Source organism: Calliphora vicina, chromosome 5 (assembly GCF_958450345.1).
Source record: "Calliphora vicina chromosome 5, idCalVici1.1, whole genome shotgun sequence".
NCBI lineage: Eukaryota > Metazoa > Arthropoda > Insecta > Diptera > Calliphoridae > Calliphora > Calliphora vicina.
In genome coordinates, this window is record NC_088784.1 from 94879203 (window position 1) to 94897431 (window position 18229).

The window sequence follows — 18229 nt, forward strand, 5'->3', positions numbered from 1 at the left end:
ATGATTTCATACAAAAATAATAATAATAATGTTTAAATTAAAGTAATAGAAACAAATAAAAAATTAAAGAAAATAAAAATAAATTATTGCCTTTTAAAAAATTGCACAAAATTTTTAATTATTTTTATATAAACTTAATTATATGATTCATAATTTCAACATTATTTTAAAACTCTTAAAGAGCTTTTTTTTGTTTTTATGTTGATCTGTCTGGTACAATTTTTTATTATTGTTTCTTAAGTTATTTTTTTTATTTTTAAAATGTCACTTAGTTTTCTTAATTATTTTTTGTTTTTGTATTATTTAGATGATGACTATTTGTTTTTTGTTGGTTTAAATTTACGTATTTTATTTAAAATTTACTTATTTTATGATAAGTTTTTGTTGGTTTTTAAAATATCTATATTTACAGGTTTGTTAAAATGTTATTTATATGTATTTTAAATTGTTTTCTTTTTTTATTGTATTGTATTATTAACTACAAAATAATAAGTTTCTTTTAAAGAAAATATTTTGTGTTTGCTAAAAAAAAATAAACTTAATTGTAGGTTTAAATTATCGTAAAACTAACAATGGAAAGGTTAAAGTCATTGTTTAAGAATCTCTTAAGAATTTCTTTGTTGCTCATTTTACTTTGTGTAAGAGCATGTTTTGTTTACCTTCCATTGTATGTGACTTTCATTTTAATAAATTTAATTATTTTATTTATAAATTTAAGGCCTGTTTCTTGATCTCAAAAGAAAAGCTAAGGGAACGAAAGTTAATCAGACAAAATCGACAGAAATTAGATTCCTTCCTCTATATCGAAAACTTTCGTTCGACTGAGTTTACATTTTTCTACATACTCTTACATTTGCAGAGTTAAAACTAGATTTCAGAAACAGGCCATTAAGTTCATATTCCTAACGAAATTTTTATTTTGATAAAATTAAAATTTCATTATGAATAATAACCAGGGTTAATTTTTTATTTTTTTTTTTTGTATTTTTCTAACTGTAAACTTAAATATTAGTAATGTGGCTTTTATAAAATTGTTTTATTTGTATTTATTTCTAAGTTGTATGTATGACACTGTATTATGCATGTTTTAAAATTAAATTGTGTCTCAAACTACACTGGTCAACAGTGTTTAGATTTCATAATATTTTTTGATAGTTTTCTTAGTTGTTATAAGTTACGCACCGAAATGTTCAACATTTTAATAAAAATTATTTTTCAAAATCATAATTTTGCGAAAATTTAAAACAAATGAAATTTAAATAACTAAATGGAAAAGTATTTATTGCACAAAATTAATATATTTTTTTAATAATCAAATAATTATTGACTTTAATTAGGAAAGTTTTTAGAACTGGTTCTAAAATCTTTAGTTCTAGAACTAGTTCAAATTAGTGCTGTCTGATTCTAATACTTTTTATGATTAGTTACTTTTTACTTGGGTTAAATCCTTAAAATCCGTGCTACTTAATGTTGTATTCCATAGGATTCCTGATTTTGTTTCTAACATTTGTGGTGTAAAGTCTGAAATGTTCGAGTATCCTAAAAATGTTGCATATAATTGTATATTTACATTATATTTAAAATGCTTTTTACCACTTTTATGAAAAGTATTTTGAAATATTTTTTATATTGTGCATATCTAGAGAAAAAAACATTTTAAACCATACTTAAAAGTGTACCACAAAAACGTATAGACCACACGTTTTTATATAAGATGTTAACCTTTCGATTATTGCATTTTTTCCCGATAAATTTAGGTCTTCAATATCAAATTGAATTATCAAAAAAGGTTCCTTAACTGAATCAAGATACTAGTTCCAAGCATGTCTATTTCAAATAAAAAACACTGATGAAGGAACTAGTCCAAGAACCGTTATAAAAAGGTGATCCAAGGGAGGCCATTTCGAATGCAAAACATTGATGGCAGAACTAGTTCAAAAAATTCAGCCTAAACGCTTCCCTAGAACTGACAATTTCAAGTTTTTGTAGAACTTATTCCATATTTGACAATTATAAACAAAAGCACTCAAGTTAGTAGCTACATACCAACATAGCATATAATGATGCAAGAACTAGTTCAATAACTGTTATAAAAAGAGTTGATTAACCCTAAAAATAAAGAATGAATTCCTAAAGAAATAAAGTCAATACATTTGCAGTACTAATGAATTACGACAATGAATTCATTCGTGCTGAATGCTTTGATGGCATTTTTAAGAGAATATATTTAATTTGGTTTTGATAATAAAGGTTCTTTCGAATGTGGCTAAATACTAGAGTCCGACTGAATATTCGACTCGGTAAAAATATATCCGACTACGGAAACCAAAACTTTTATAAAGGAAAACTTTAGATTATGTATTTTTTTCTGAACAAAAATTAGGACATTTTAATTGTGTTTATAAAAAATTTTAAGTGAACCAATTTTAATTAGTTTTAGAACTATGTACAGATATATAATAATATTTATATATAAATAATTAAACATTTAAAACAAAATTTGTTTAATTTTTTAATTTTTTTACAATCAAATGTAAGATTGATGGGAGAACTAGTGTAAGAACCGTTATAAGAAGGAGTTACAAACGTGACAATCTCGAATGAAAAACACTGATGGGAGAACTAGTTCCTGGACCGTTATAAACAAAACCCTTAATACTTGCGTAGATTTAGTCCCAAGGCTGACAATTGTAAGCAATAATCATTGATTAAATAACTAGTAATTGAATAGTTCTAAAGAAGAAATAGTGGCTTTGGTAGAACTAATTCCATAGGTGTCAATTTCAAACAAAAATCATTGTTAATAATGCCAAACTAGAACAATACCACTTATCAAACAATTTTGGATGTAAATCAGAATACATTTCGTGAAGATTCCACAAATTCGGAATATTTGGCCTTCAAACTAATTTCTTTGCATTGGAATCTGCAAAGTTTGGAACAAAGATCTTAAAATCAATGGCTTAACTTTCATAATTTAAATAATTTCACGTCTTTCACTCGCTCATCGAAATTAAATTGTTTCGATTCGAGATTTCCACTAATTTAATTGAGTTATTAAAGAATTTATGTATAGTTAATTTGATTTGACTAGTTTTAGAACTACCCAAAAAGCACCAAAGCCCCAAAAATTCAAGCTCTTGAACCTTTTGTTGGAATTTAACTTGAATTTGAAAAAATTTGGCTTGAATTTATGTTTCCTTTTTACTGGAAAATGCTATTGATATAAGGAGTAATACAATTATAATTCAATTGCTTGACACTAGAATCAAGGCTTGAACTACACTTGCTTTCAACTTGAATTCCAGTAAAAATGCTTATTGGGTATGTACAGATATTAGAAATAATAATGAAAATTTTAATTTTATAATAACAGTATGACAAACTGTCAAAATTTGTTTAATTATTTACAAATTTCAATGCAAGCATTTATTTTTAAATAATAAATTTTATATAATAATTAAAAAATCCAAATAGAATGAAAACATTTTTTTAAAAAACTTTAATAATAATTAAAAAATTACGCTAAAATTAAAGACAAATTTTATAACAAATCAAATTTAGTAAAAATCTTTTACTAATAAAAAAAAATATTATATTTAGGATTTAATTAAATTTACTTATTTGTAACCAATATTCATTACATTTGATGACCAGTGTAGTTTAAAATTCAATTTAACAGTTTCTGTTAAAAATATTTATATATGAAAAAAAAAATAACTTAAAACATTATATGACTTTTTGTTATTGTTGTGTGTAGGGTAGGGTTGGTTTTTTGTTTTAAATATATGTATACTATTTTGTTTTTAATATTGTTTGTTTTCTTGTTGTGTAATTACTTAATTATTGTGGTTTTGTTGTATTGTAGATTTTTAAAATTGTTTCAATTGTTGCTGATACATAAACATGGTGTCCATACCAATAGCATTACCACCACTCGTTGATGCTGCACTTGCAGAGGCTGGTAGAGCACCAACTCCACCTGCTGCTAGAGCTGTTGCAGCTGCTGCTGAGGCAGCAGTGGTAGATGTTAAAAAGTTTGAACAATTTTTACCTTGTGTGGATGTATGTGGTTGTTGTAGAGTTTGGTGGGTGTTATTTAAATTCAGGTGGTTTTGCATAAATTGTTTTATATTGTGGCGTGACGTATTATTATTGCTGCTGCTGCTGCTGAAACTAGCATTATTGGCAGCTGTACTCATATAGTTATGAACTGCAACATGTTGCTGATTATTTGCTGTCGTATTGGAATTTGATTGCTGTGATTTATTAGTAGTAGTTGATGGCAATTGCAGTTGATATTGACTAAATTGTGACGGATGTCTAGTTGTGATGTTGTTACTATTACTGGTACTTATGTTGTTGTTGTTATTATTATGATTATTTCTACTAGTACTGCTATTAATGTTGTTGCTGCTGTTATTGTTATTATTATTATGAAATTGTTGCTGTTGTGACTGCTGATGGGGATGATAATTGTCTACTATGTTTTTGTTATTATTACTATTTTCATTTGGCTATGTTGTCCAGCCGCCCGATATTCTGGGACGTTTATGTGCCTGATTGGGACTATCATAGTCATTCATTTGCTGTTGTTGTTGCTGCTGCTGCTGTTGCTGATGTTGTTGCTGCTGCTGTTGTTGTTGTTGCTGCTGATTAACCGCTTTCTGTATGTCATTTAAACGCATATCGGGCGAGGGTACATTACTTGGCGTCACAGAACCTGTATTAATAAAAATGAAATCTAATTACAAAAAAATTAGTTGTTTTTTAAAATACTCTTGAGATTCTTTTTATATTGAACTTTTGGTTATAGTTTTGCAATTTTTTTTTTTAAAGATGTTTCAACGGGGATGCAATTATTAAGCTGGTTCACACAAGTCAAGTTTACTGGCGCAAGTTTTGAGTTTGTAGATGAGATTGGAAAGATTTTCCTCTTTTTCTTAAACTCAAGACTTGTTCAAGTAAATTTGAAGTGGGGATTGTTAAAAACCAGGAGATTATTAAAAAAAATTAATAAGTAAATTGGCAAGTATTAATTTATAAAATTAAAAAAACATAATTACATACGCTGCGAACGAAATTAATGAAAGTTTATATAAAAAAAATATGTGAAAATAAAAATACAATGTAACAATCGAATGTTTAGTTTGTTTCAGCTATTTAGATTGTTAATTGTTTGGTTGGTTAGTTATAAATTTGAAAAAGCATACAAATGTTAGATATTGAGAAATTTTAAAAACATTTCGTTCATTATACTGAGATAGTTTCAATCACAGATTACACAGATATGAATCAGCTGGTTCCAGTAATATGGCAATATAAAACAAACAAAGGAAAGAGGGACAAATATATACCACACTCGTTGCCTATTGAATATTTTATTTTTTCTTTCGCTGTGCAAACCACAACTGGTTAGATATTACTTTTTTGAGAACAGTCATTTGTTTCATATCTGTAATAACCTGTGGTTTCAATATTCTAATAAATCGAAAATTCTCCTGTCAAAGACCTAACTCAGTTGTCAGAAACCTAAGTGGTGAGAATGTATTAGATAAAAAAAACTATGTGAAAACAAAAACAACACTCGTATGTGTGATTATTTCTCTATGAAACACAAAATATTTGCTGGCAATCTTCAAAAATGTTATTAAATCGTGATCATTACCGTCTGATGATGGAGTTGAAGTTTTGGTAATAAATTAATTCAAGAATATCTGGCATCGATACAGAATACCTTTTGTGAAGTTTTCTCAAATTCGGAACATTTGGCCTTCCAAAAAAATTTCTTTGCATTAGAATCAGCTAAATTTGGAACAAAGATATTTTAATCAATGGCTTAACTTAAGCTATTTTCATCATTTAAATAGTGAAATTCCAAAAACTTTTACTCGTTCTTCGAAATTAAATTGCTGCATAACGAATCGAGTTTTCGCCTTTTATACATTTTTGAACAGTCGTCTATAGATTTTTGCTAATGATCGAATTCGGCCATTCATTGGAAAAGTCTCTGAAATTAGATATCCATATTGCCTATAACATAAGATATAGAACAAAAATCGAGCTAGTCTTGGTTTTTTGCTTATATCTCAGAGATTTGTGGCCCGATTTCCCCGAATTTAAATAGAAACGAAACGTCACTATTGGGGGCTACGGAAAGTTGATTTCAGCATACAAACAGACGCATATGGCTATATCGACTAGGGTTCTATAAGTCGATTGTTCGAACAATCAACATTTCTGTGAAATCGACTTTTTGTTCCGAAAAAAGTATTGAAAACTAATTTTTGATATTTTGTTTTCCATATAAAAAATAACTATTACCTGGCTTCGGAATTTAGACAACTATGCCCTAAATTTGATATATTTGAAATACTTAAATACAAATTATGGAAATACATAACAATATTTATTAAACAAAGAGGTCATCATTGTGCTCTGGGTCAATTTTGTGTGTGATATTTTATAAAATTCCGAAAATCGAAAAAGTACAATAAAAATACAATTATGAAAAATGTAAAATAAATGGAATCATAGTAAAGAAATTAAATTTATAATAAATTGGCCAAAAAATATACAAAGTTTTATAAAAATTTATGAAAATGAAAGTATTAAGTTGAACAAATAATTTCAGAAAAACAAAGTCATGAAGTAAAATAGTGAAATGAATTGAAATAAAAGATAAATAAGTAAATCTACTATGTATAATGAATATATTATGGAATGAATAATGATTTTATATAAATTAATACTGCCATATGTTATTTTATTCCTAATACTCGCTGCGTAATGGATTCATTATACAATGTTCAATATACAAAGTTCTTCTTAAGGTATTTTAAGGTTTATTTTTATTTTTCATATTAGAGTTGAAGCCAATTTACCAAAATTCCATAATCTAGAATTCTGACCCAGTTGTGACCGATAGGGATAACCTTCATATTTATCTAGGCCTAGAAAATAATTGGTTATTGTTTTTTTATATTTTAAATGTTAGATATATCGTATAATAAAGTAGAAGAAAATATTTTCATAATGGTTGTTCCTAAGTAACGCGTTAATAGAAATTAATCGTTAATTTTAAATTTTGTGTTACAAAAAAAAATGGTTAATTTTGAAAAAAAACAAAGCTCATGCATTAATAAAAAAAGCTTTATTATGGATAATTTTATGCTAGAAGAAATGTTTTGGTTAAAAAATACAATAGTTTTCCCTGGTTTGACCCATTATAGATCCGAATTTCTATGGCATTATATACATCACTAGGAAGGTATTTGAAATGTCTATCATTAGACAAAGATATTGAACAAAAATAGGTAGACAAATCGAGCATAGTCGTGGTTATTTGCTTATTTCTCAGCTATTTGTGGACCGTTTTTTCCGAATTTAAATAGCAACCGAACCGGGACTATAACGGATACTTAATTGATGTATCAATCATGTATGTAAGCTAATTTTGGGATTCGGAAAGTAAATTTCAACAGACAGACGGATCCAGAACATATATACTTTATGGAGATCGCAAATGAAAACTGTATAAATTACAAACGGAATGGAGAAGGTTATAATTAATGCAAATTATTTCTCTGTTGTAATCTGATAGTGATGTTTGTTTCTTATTTGATAAATTGTATGAATTTACATGAAAATCATGTTGTTTCAGATCGATTAGGTAGATTTGCACGTAGATTAGTCTATAAATTTATAATCAGCCTTATCATGTAAGGCGTAGTCGTTTTACGACAACGACAGTTTCGCACTAGATTAAAGAAATTATTCAACCTGTTTCATTAATCTAGTACGAAACTGTCGTTGTCGTAAAACGACTACGCCTTACATGATAAGGCTGAATATTGTTCTGAAAATCTAAACAGTTCGTAGGACCTATATTTCTTCTGGGGCAAATACAGGCACGGATCCAGAACAACCATTTGGGGGGGAGAAATAAAGTTAAATTTATTTTATATTTTTTTTTTTCCTTTTTCATCACCTTGGATCCGCGCCTGGGCAAATATGAAAAGTCTTAAATATTACAGAGCTAATAAAAATCTGGTGATTTTAGACTGGGGAAATTTAGCCAAATATTAGGTATATGGATCGATATATTTGTAACTACCCAAATCATTTTCTTAGCATAAAATTATCTTTCGTTTTAAGTTTAATAAAATTCAAGTTAACAAATTTTTTAATCCAAATATTAGTAAAAGAAAAATATCAAAAAAAAACTTCTATGTATTATATAAAATATTCATAAAATAGAGAAATTTTACATACCAGGCGTCGGTGTTAAATGGCCCGTTGACGATGGTCTTGAACCAGCCATGACCAAATGTTGCTGGGTATGATTTAAAACACTTAAATTGGTGGCCTGATCATTGGCCGAACCATTTGAGGTCGAGGAAGAATTTGAAGCACCACCACCACCGCCGCCGCCTCCACCACCACCAGCACCGCCAGGACTAGAGCCTGCTATAACACCGCCACCCACACCCAAACCATGCGTGCTTATAGACAGTGAATTATTTAGATTATTAGAACTCAAATTGTTGTGATTATTGCCGCCGCCGCCGTTGCCATTCGCAGCATTTGTATTGGTGTGAGATGAGCCATTGCTGTTTTGCTGATGATGGCCACCAGAGAGATCACGCGGCGGAGATTGAGGCTCGGATTTGACTTTAATATTGACAGGTGAGGTGGCAGGTGGTGGTGTACTATTTGATACCGACAAATGGGATATTCTAAAATATTCACTTTAATTACAATATATGCTGAGACAAAACACAATTAGAAATTTTGTAATACTAACCCCGTCTGGTGTACCAAACCCTGATGCGTACTCCAGGTGGGCAGACTCATCACATCGGAGGTGCTCATGGAGAAATCTTGTGGTACAAAGGGATAACCCTGTAGCGCTGGTATAGGTGTTTGTAATGTCATCACAGGAGTATTTAAAGATGTTTGATTGTGACGCTATGTATAAAAATTAAAAAAAAAAAAATAAATATTTAGTATTGTTGTATTATTAAATAAAGAGTGAGTAGTACTTACATCTCCATATGCCAATTCATCTGCGGTGGACATATTTTGAGCAAGTGAGGGCGTTGGTATAACAACACGTAAATTGGAAGCTCTACCATTTTGACTACCCGGCGATTGTTGTTTATGGCTTAATTGATGAGCTAAATTAATAAACCAGATATTCTTATTTATTTTTTTTTGTTTATATTAATAATTATGTTAAATATGTAATTAAAATAGTTTTTAATTAAAAACAATATCGTTAGAGCATGCTTAATTTTATTATGAAGCTAGTAAATTTAAATCATTATATATAATTTTATGGTTTATAAAAATAATGTAATAAAAACGTAACTAATATAACTATCATGCTTTAAACAAAATTTATTAGAGGTATGTTTGTCTATCTGTTTTCGTATGACTGCTATTTTCCAATATTTTTTTAAAAAAAAGTTAAAAAACTAGCAAGCAAATGAACAGCCTTTAAATTTAATAATATGCTAATTATGAACAAAATTTACTTTTGCGCAAAATGTTTTTAATTTGGAAGGAATTTAAGTCTTCATTTCTTTTTTGCAATTTCGCAAAAATGCAAACTTTTGCACAAAGGCAATTTGTATAATACATATTGTTGTTGTGATTATGAAAAAGTTTACAATTTCACAAGGGCAAAGAATAGTGACGGAAATTAAACCAATACTTCCCTCATTTATTGCGAATTATTGACACATTTCCAAAAATATGCTTTAGACTAAAATAACTTTCAGTGTAATTTTATTATTCATTGAATATGTTTAATCCAAATGGTAAAAAAAACTCTAAATCCAAAATTTTAAAAGTATTTTAAACATGTAGAAATCAGGATTAAGTCGGTTCTAGGGACACTTTTCTAATCACTTAAAAATTTTGGCATTAGCGGAGATATCTATCTATTGTGAACAAAATAAAAATTCTTTGTCTGCCTCGCCAAAGTTGACAATATTTTTGGTTATATTTTCAAAACCATTTTATATATCAAGTGATAGATATTTAAAAGACCTTTCCATCGACATATAATATAGCCTATTAGTATGGTCAATCTATGTTGCAAATCGGAAAAATATATTTTTTGAATCGATATTTAAAAAACGAACAATTCGGGACAAATAACTATAGGAGTAATAATCTAGATTATTTTATAATAAATAATAAACTTTGAACATTTTTTATAAGGCTTTCTAAAATGTTAATATTTTTATGATTTTCAAAAGAGTCTTCTATTTAAAGGGACTCAAAGGTTTTGTATAATATTTAGACTTCCTTAATAGCCGTTTGAAAATAATCTACATTCTAAAAAGCTTTCATATGCCGTATAATTTATGAGAATATAAGGCGCTTGAAAAAGGAAAATATCTCTTTATAAAGAAAATACTTATTTGAAAATGATCCACTCAATAAAAATTATCATAAAAATCTAAATATTTTAGGAATATTGATAACTAAATTTTATGTAAAAGTACTGCAGCTAGAAAGATAGCTGAAATCCACATTAATTGAATCATTTATTTTAAAAACCAGTCAAGTAACAAAAAATTCAAAATTAAGTTATTGGGCGATTACTGTTTTGTAAAGGTAAATGCATCGTTTAAAGCAAAACCGAGAAATCTGTATTTAGTGCTGAAAGAAGTCAAGGAGTTTCTGCCTACGTAATACTACGAACTAATCTATTATTTTTTATAAATGTTGTAGGTCTCAATAAATTTAAAAAAAACGAGTATGAGAGCTATATTCGGCTCTGCCGAATCTTATATACACTTCACCAAATTATACTTTAAAATAAATTTTTTAAAATATGTTTAGGTAAACAAAATTAAATTTTTTTTTAATTGTTTTTCAAAATTTTTTTTTTTTGAAATTTTTTAATTTTTTAGTTTTTAATTTTTTTTTTGTAAAAAAATGTATGACAAAAAAATTTTTTGATGAAAAAAAAAATCGGGTAAAAAAATATTTTTCCCGATTTTGACCCATTGTAGGTCCAACTTACTATAGCCTTATCTACATCGTTGCAATGGACTTTGAAATATCTATCATTAGATATCCATATTGTCTATATTAATGACTTAATAATCCAGATATAGATCAAAAATAGGTCAAAAATCGAGGTTGTCCCGGTTGTTTGCTCATATCTCCGTTATATATGGACCGATTTTAAATAGCAAACTTCTCGAAAGCATTTCTGACAGAATTATTGAAGATTTGGATCCTGAAGATATCTGGGGTCTTCAGACAATTGATTTCAACAGACAGGCAGACGGACACTGACGGACATGGCTTAATCGACTCCGCTATCTATAAGGATCCAGAATATATATACTTTATAGGGTCGGAAATGAAAAATGTAGAAATTACAAACGGAATGACAAACTTATATATATCCTTCTCACGAAGGTGAAGGGTATAAAAATTAAAGATTTACAAGCTCTAATTGTATGGGAATATTTTTCAATAGCCTACATGACGAATAGTTATTTCAGTTCATTTGTCGTTTTACTTTTGAAGTTCCTTATAAAATTAAAATATTTCGTGTGAAATTTAAAATAGTGATGGTTGGTTGTTTCAGAAACCAGTCAAGTGCAAACTTTATATTATTTTTGAAATCTATGTTAATATAGATATAGATGGATAACTTTAAATTTTGTAATAGAAATTTTCAGGTTGATAGGAAAGAAGTTTTCTTAGATTTATTCAAAATCAATAATTTGTTGCTTGAATGTTTTTTGAAATAAACAATTCAATTACGCATGTCATCTTCACTAAAAATAATATATAAATTCTATTCAAAGGAATTTGTTAAAACAAAATTAATGTTTTTCAAATATTCTAACAAAACTTCCACGTGCTAGAATAGTTCTTTAATGGTTATTTGATTTAATGATTCTACATGTTGTCCTATTTGTATTAATTTTGCTTAATATTTAAATTATTTATTTTAACTTTTATTAATTAATAATTATTTTAAAAGCTTTTTTTTTTTTTGTTAAAACATGCTGTTTATAAACTTTCTATTAAATTATTAACTTTACTAGCAACTACTGCTAAAAAAATATAATGGTTTAATAGTTTTAATTAATGATTTTGTTATTCTTCTTCAATTAAAGATATTATTAATTAAATGTATTTGTTTTTAATGTAAAAATTAAACGCCCACCTATACCAGGACTTGGACCCGGACTGGGAGAACCAACAAGCGGCGAATGTGAATGAGGATAACCATTGGACATCTCCAACATTGAACCAGATGGATAAACTATATAATTTGTATATATGGCCAATATAATATATTTGTTGTTATATTTGACATTATTATTTTAATAATGTTACAAATAATTGTTGTTGTAGTAGTAGTAGTGATGAACATTAATGATCATGAACATAATAATGATGAGTTTGACAGATGATGCAGATGTTGTTAACCAAAATTGAAATTTGTTTGATGAAGTTGTTTTTTTTTTTGTGGAAATTTTTGTAAAAAAAGAGAAAAATATATATAAAAAAAAATTAATAACGTAAAATTCATAATAATACTTAAATGAAAACAAAAATACGACAATCATGCAATGGTGAAGTGGGAAAAAGATAGAGAGAAAATAATAATAATAGGAGTTCTAGAGGAATGGTTAAGAAAGGAAATAAAATCGTACCATTGAAGTAATATAATTGAAACTATTTACGCAAAAATTTATAAAAGATTGCAATATATTTAGCCACTAATACACCTGCTATTAAACAATGATAATATCACACATTTTTATCAACTAATATTTTGTTGATTTTTGAATTAAAGAACTTGAATAAATTAATAACTTATATACTTTGTTTTATTTCAAAATGAAAAGATTATAAATAATGGCACGGGTAAGTACAGCTTCTAACGTTTCCAACGACATTAAATTTATGCAAATCGGTGCAGAATTACCAAAGTTATAGCGTTTTTATGTAAAACAAGTTATTTAAATGTATTCAAATTGCATCTGGCAATGCTGTTAACATTTTTATACTTTTTTCACTGCTGGCAATGCCCTTTTTTGGTCTAACGACAGCGCCATCTATTGTTTGCCCTTTTTTAAATTGTCCAATGAAAAATAATGCCGCTCAATAGATGGCGCTGTTACTATGTATAACCAGGGTTGCCAGGTTTGAGAAATGCGACAAAATATGGGATTTCTTTAAATTGCTATATTTCATAAACTACTGGACCGATTAAAGAAAAACTTGGACCAATAGATAAAGCAACAAGCAGAGTATATAAAAATTTGTATTTCCAGGGTTGCCAGGTCACCAATATATGACAAATGGTGCGTAATTTCTTGGAATGGAAGTATTTCAGGAACTACTAAACCGGTTTTGAGAAAAGTTTGACTAGATGATACAAAAAATAGAAAAGTAAATAAAAAATCTATATTTCCAGGGTTGCCACATTAAACAAATACTAAAAAAATGCAGGATTCCTTTAAACTGAAATATTTCACGAACTACTTGACGGATTGACGAAAAACTTGGACCATTAGTTAAAGCAACTAAGGAAGAATATAAAAATTTACATTTCCACGGTTGCCAGGTCACCGAAATATGTCAAATATTGCGAAATTTCTAGGAATTGAAATATTTCATAGACTGTTGCTACGATTTCGAAAAAAGTTTAACTAGATGATACAGAAAGTACAGACGTAAATAAAAAATCTATATTTCCAGGGTTGCCACGTTCAACTAAAAAATTAATGATTTATTTAAATTTAAATATTTCACAAACTATTGGACCGATTAAGGAAAAACTTTGACCAATAGTTAAAGGAACAAGGAGAGTCTATAAAAAATTACATTTCCTGGGTTGCCAGGTCACCAATATATGACAAATGGTGCGTAATTTATTGGAATGGAAGTATTTCAGGAACTACTAAACCGATTTTGGAAAAAGTATGACTGATGATACAGAAAGTATAAAATTAAATAAAAATCGAAATTTCCAGGGTTGCCATATTCAAAAAATGCGGGATTTCTTTAAAATGAAATATTTCACAAACTACTGGACCGATCGACGAAAAACTTGGACCATTAGTTAAAGCAACTAAGGAAGAATATAAAAATTTACATTTACAGGGTTGCCAGGTCACCGAAATATGACAAATATTGCGAAATTTCTAGGAATTGAATTATTTCATACTGTTGCTGCGATTTCGGAAATAGTTTGACTAAATGATACAGAAAATATAGACGTAAATAAAAATCTATATTTCCAGGGTTGCCACGTTCAACAAATACTAAAAATTAGGGATTTATTTAAATTTAAATATTTCACAAACTACTGGACCAATTAACGAAAACTTTTGACAAATAGCTAAAACAATTAGTGGATTATTTAAAAATTTACATTTCCAGGGTTGCCATGACACCAATATATGACAAATGGTGCGTAATTTCTTGGAATTGAAGTATTTCAGGGACTACTAAACCGATTTTGGGAAAAGTTTGACTAGATGATACAAAAAGTATAAAAATAAATAAAAAACTATATTTCCAGGGTTGACATGTTCAATAAATACTAAAAAATCAGGGGTTTCTTTAAATTGAAATATTTCACAAACTACTGAACCGATTAAGGAGTAACTTGGACTAATAGTTAAAGAAAATAGTGGACTATTTAAAAATTTTAATTTCCAGTGTTGCCAAGTCACGAATATATGACAAATATTGCATAATTTCTAAGAATTGAAATATTTCAAAAACTACAGGACCGATTTCCGAAAAAGTTTGACTAGATGATACAGAAAGTATACAAGTAAATAAAAATCTATATTTCCAGGGTTTCCACAATCACCAAAAAATCAAGACTTCTCTAAACTACTGAACCAATTGACGAAAAACATGAACCAATAGTTAAAGCAAATAGTGGACTATTTAAAAATTTTAATTTCCAGGGTTGCCAAGTCTCGAATATATGACAAATATTGCATAATATCTTAGAATTTAAATATTTTATAGGCTACTAAACCGATTTCGGAAAAAGTTTTACTAGATGTGACGGGAAATATTTTGGTAAACAAAAATCTACATTTCCAGGGTTGCCAGGTCATGAATATATATATGCCAAATAACGCAAAGTTTTTTAAAATAAACATATTTAATCAATTGGTAGAGCAAATAGAGAAGTATAAAAAAAATATATTTTCAGAGTTGCAGGTTCACAAATATTGCGAAATACCTTAAAATTACAGTATTGTAAACACAATCAGACCGATTTTAGAAAAGGTTTGCACAATTGGTACACCGAATGGAGGAGTATGTTAAAAATTAATATTTCCAAGGTTGCCATATCACGAGTATATAAAAAATACTGGAATATTTTTTTTAAAATTTAATTATTTTATAGACAACAGTATCAAATATCTCGGTTTTCAAAAACTTAACTTTTGTACCCATAATTTGTGTACGTACGGAAAAATTCCTTTACGAATAATATTTAATTAAGGTTAGCAGATAAAATAAAAATAAAAAATAAACCAACAAATTAGTAATAATATGGGACAAATAAAATAAAATTGTTAAACAAATAAAAAAAGAGAAACAATGAACGAAGAAAAATATAAAATAAATAAAACTAAAAAAATAAATGAAAACGATTAGGTAGGTACATAACAAACATAAACAGAATGATATAAGAATGTGCTGTGTGCGAGTTTTCAACACTACTAACTTATCAATGACATCCCACCTGAATCCGTTTCCGAACTCGATGGTCGTGGACTAATATTTGTGTGGGACATTTGTGGACTCGTCTGTAGCATATTATCACCGTATGCACCCGCCACTGGCACCGATACTGGCAACGTATAATTGGCATTTGTCATATTTCGTGCTGATGTCGCGCCGCCCGCCATCTGCGTACGATGCATCATCAATTGAAATTCTTCATCGATTTTATTGTATTTGGCTTCGGTACGGGGCGTCAGGGTATAATCGGCTTCTGGTTCCGGCGAATCGGGTGACATGACACCGTTTTTGTTCTCCTTCTGAAATGGACAAGATAAAATCTATAAATTTAACAAAAAAAAAAGAAAGGAAAAATGTATTAAAATTAAATTTTACAATTTATTGTTTGATTCGGAATAATAATAATTCGTATAAGAAATATTATCGTACATAGTACAAACATCAATACAATAAATAATAAAATGTTAATTTCGGCTTGTTATTAACTTTTGACTAAATATGTATGTATGTATGATTATTAAAAACAAATAACAAAAAACTTAAGGAAAAAAGAAGCTTGTCAGAACTGTCAAACTATATTAGTTTTATTTTGTAACTTTGTTTTTCACTCCCATGAAAAATCATGCAAATCTTCTTTTATCCACTTGAGATTTCCTACAACCGGAGATAAATGGAGAGCTACTACATACTACATAAATATTTTGTAAAAATTAACATTATAAATATATAATGAACGACAAAAAAAAAAACAAAATGCTGAACTTAGAAGATGAACAATCTATGTATGTACAATAGATGAAAAGTTCTAAACGCACAAGTTCAAGTTCGTTGTAACAATAATATTGGAGCAATAACAAAAAAAATTTAACTAAACTGTTGAGGAAAAAACTTTATAAATTATTCAACAACACATTTACATTAGTGTTTTTGAGATACATGAAAGTTTGCACAGTGGAATGAATTAGAACAAAAAGTCACAGGTTTTGAGATAAAAAATCATTCTATTTTCCAACATATGTATGTAGTCTCTTTTGAGCTCTAAACACTTTGTCCAACGTTTCTCCAATTTTTTTTTATCCCTTCCAAAAAATAAGATTTGTCGAGGTCCTGGTAATCAGGCAGCCACCCAATATCTTCGTCTCGTACAGCTCAATTGGGTTTAATAATCGTTCCCTTTGTGATCGAGGTCATCAAAATGAGACGATTCCATCGTTGGAGTCAAATCTCTTTCCACCGAGACATTTCTTCAGATTTTGAAACAAGAAATAGTCACTCCTGGCTAAATCCGGATAATAGGGCGGAAGAGGTAGCATTCCGTAACCTAATCATGAATTTTTGCCATGGAAACTGCACATCTGTGAACTGCACCCTTTTGTGCACACGATCGTGAGTAAACGCAGCAGATATCTTGTGGAAAGCTTTCATAATTGAAACCACTGTGAGACACCTATGGCTTTCACAATCTCTTCCACTCTCAATCTCTGATCTACCAACACCATATCGTGATTTTTTCAATTGTTTCGGGTGTAGAAACCTCAACTGGGCTCCGAAACGTTCGTCATTTTCCGTGATTGTACGTCATCAACAAAATTCAATAAAGCACTTATTTACCATTCAAATTGATGGTGCAGAGTTCCCATAGTATTTATCAAGCTTAGACTTTATTTGAATAATTGTTTTTCTCCGCAAAAAAATATGCTTAATGGCTAAAGGCGAAATTCACTTTTTCCAATTTCTCCTCAAGTCACGAAGTAGTCTGCTATCAATGGCTTTCATACACAAATGAAATGACGCAGCTTGTTAAAACTTTGACAGATGTCTGTTGATAGGAGCAGTGTTGCCGTTTCAGTTAAGAGCTGGCAAATTAAAAAAATCGCGGACTTATTGACCCAGCAGAGTTATTTTATTTTAATATAGCGTTTACATTTTTCCATATTTGAACTAGAATTGAACTAGAACTGAACTAGAACTGAACTAGAACTGAACTAGAACCGAACTAGAACTGAACTTGAACTGAACTAGAACTGAACTAGAACTAAACTAGAACTGAACTAGAACTGAACTAGAACTGAACTAGAACTGAACTAGAACTGAACTAGAACTGAACTAGAACTGAACTAGAACTGAACTAGAACTGAACTAGAACTGAACTAGAACTGAACTAGAACTGAACTAGAACTGAACTAGAACTGAACTAGAACTGAACTAGAACTGAACTAGAACTGAACTAGAACTGAACTAGAACTGAACTAGAACTGAACTAGAACTGAACTAGAACTGAACTAGAACTGAACTAGAACTGAACTAGAACTGAACTAGAACTGAACTAGAACTGAACTAGAACTGAACTAGAACTGAACTAGAACTGAACTAGAACTGAACTAGAACTGAACTAGAACTGAACTAGAACTGAACTTGAACTAGAACTGAACTAGAACTGAACTTGAACTTGAACTAGAACTGA

The 18229-nt window shown here is 28.8% G+C and overlaps 1 protein-coding gene across 15 annotated transcripts in view; it reads right to left on the reverse strand.

Annotated features, from left to right (window-relative positions):
- Window positions 1–321: 321 nt before the first annotated feature.
- Mef2 (myocyte enhancer factor 2) overlaps window positions 322–18229 on the reverse strand; it is a 245927-nt gene continuing 228019 nt past the window's right edge. For 2 of the 15 annotated variants that reach the window (XM_065513320.1, XM_065513319.1), the window contains 7 exons: window positions 15749–16085; window positions 12206–12304; window positions 9049–9179; window positions 8807–8970; window positions 8275–8750; window positions 6885–6953; window positions 322–4723 (listed from right to left, as the gene is read on the reverse strand). In XM_065513320.1, coding sequence (XP_065369392.1) covers window positions 4518–4723; window positions 6885–6953; window positions 8275–8750; window positions 8807–8970; window positions 9049–9179; window positions 12206–12304; window positions 15749–16085 — 1482 coding nt within the window. In that variant the 3' untranslated portion in view covers window positions 322–4517. Of the gene's footprint in view, window positions 4745–6884; window positions 6954–8274; window positions 8751–8806; window positions 8971–9048; window positions 9180–12205; window positions 12305–15748; window positions 16086–18229 lie in introns of all 15 variants that reach the window. The other 13 variants (XM_065513322.1, XM_065513321.1, XM_065513327.1 and 10 more) reach the window with 13 other exon arrangements.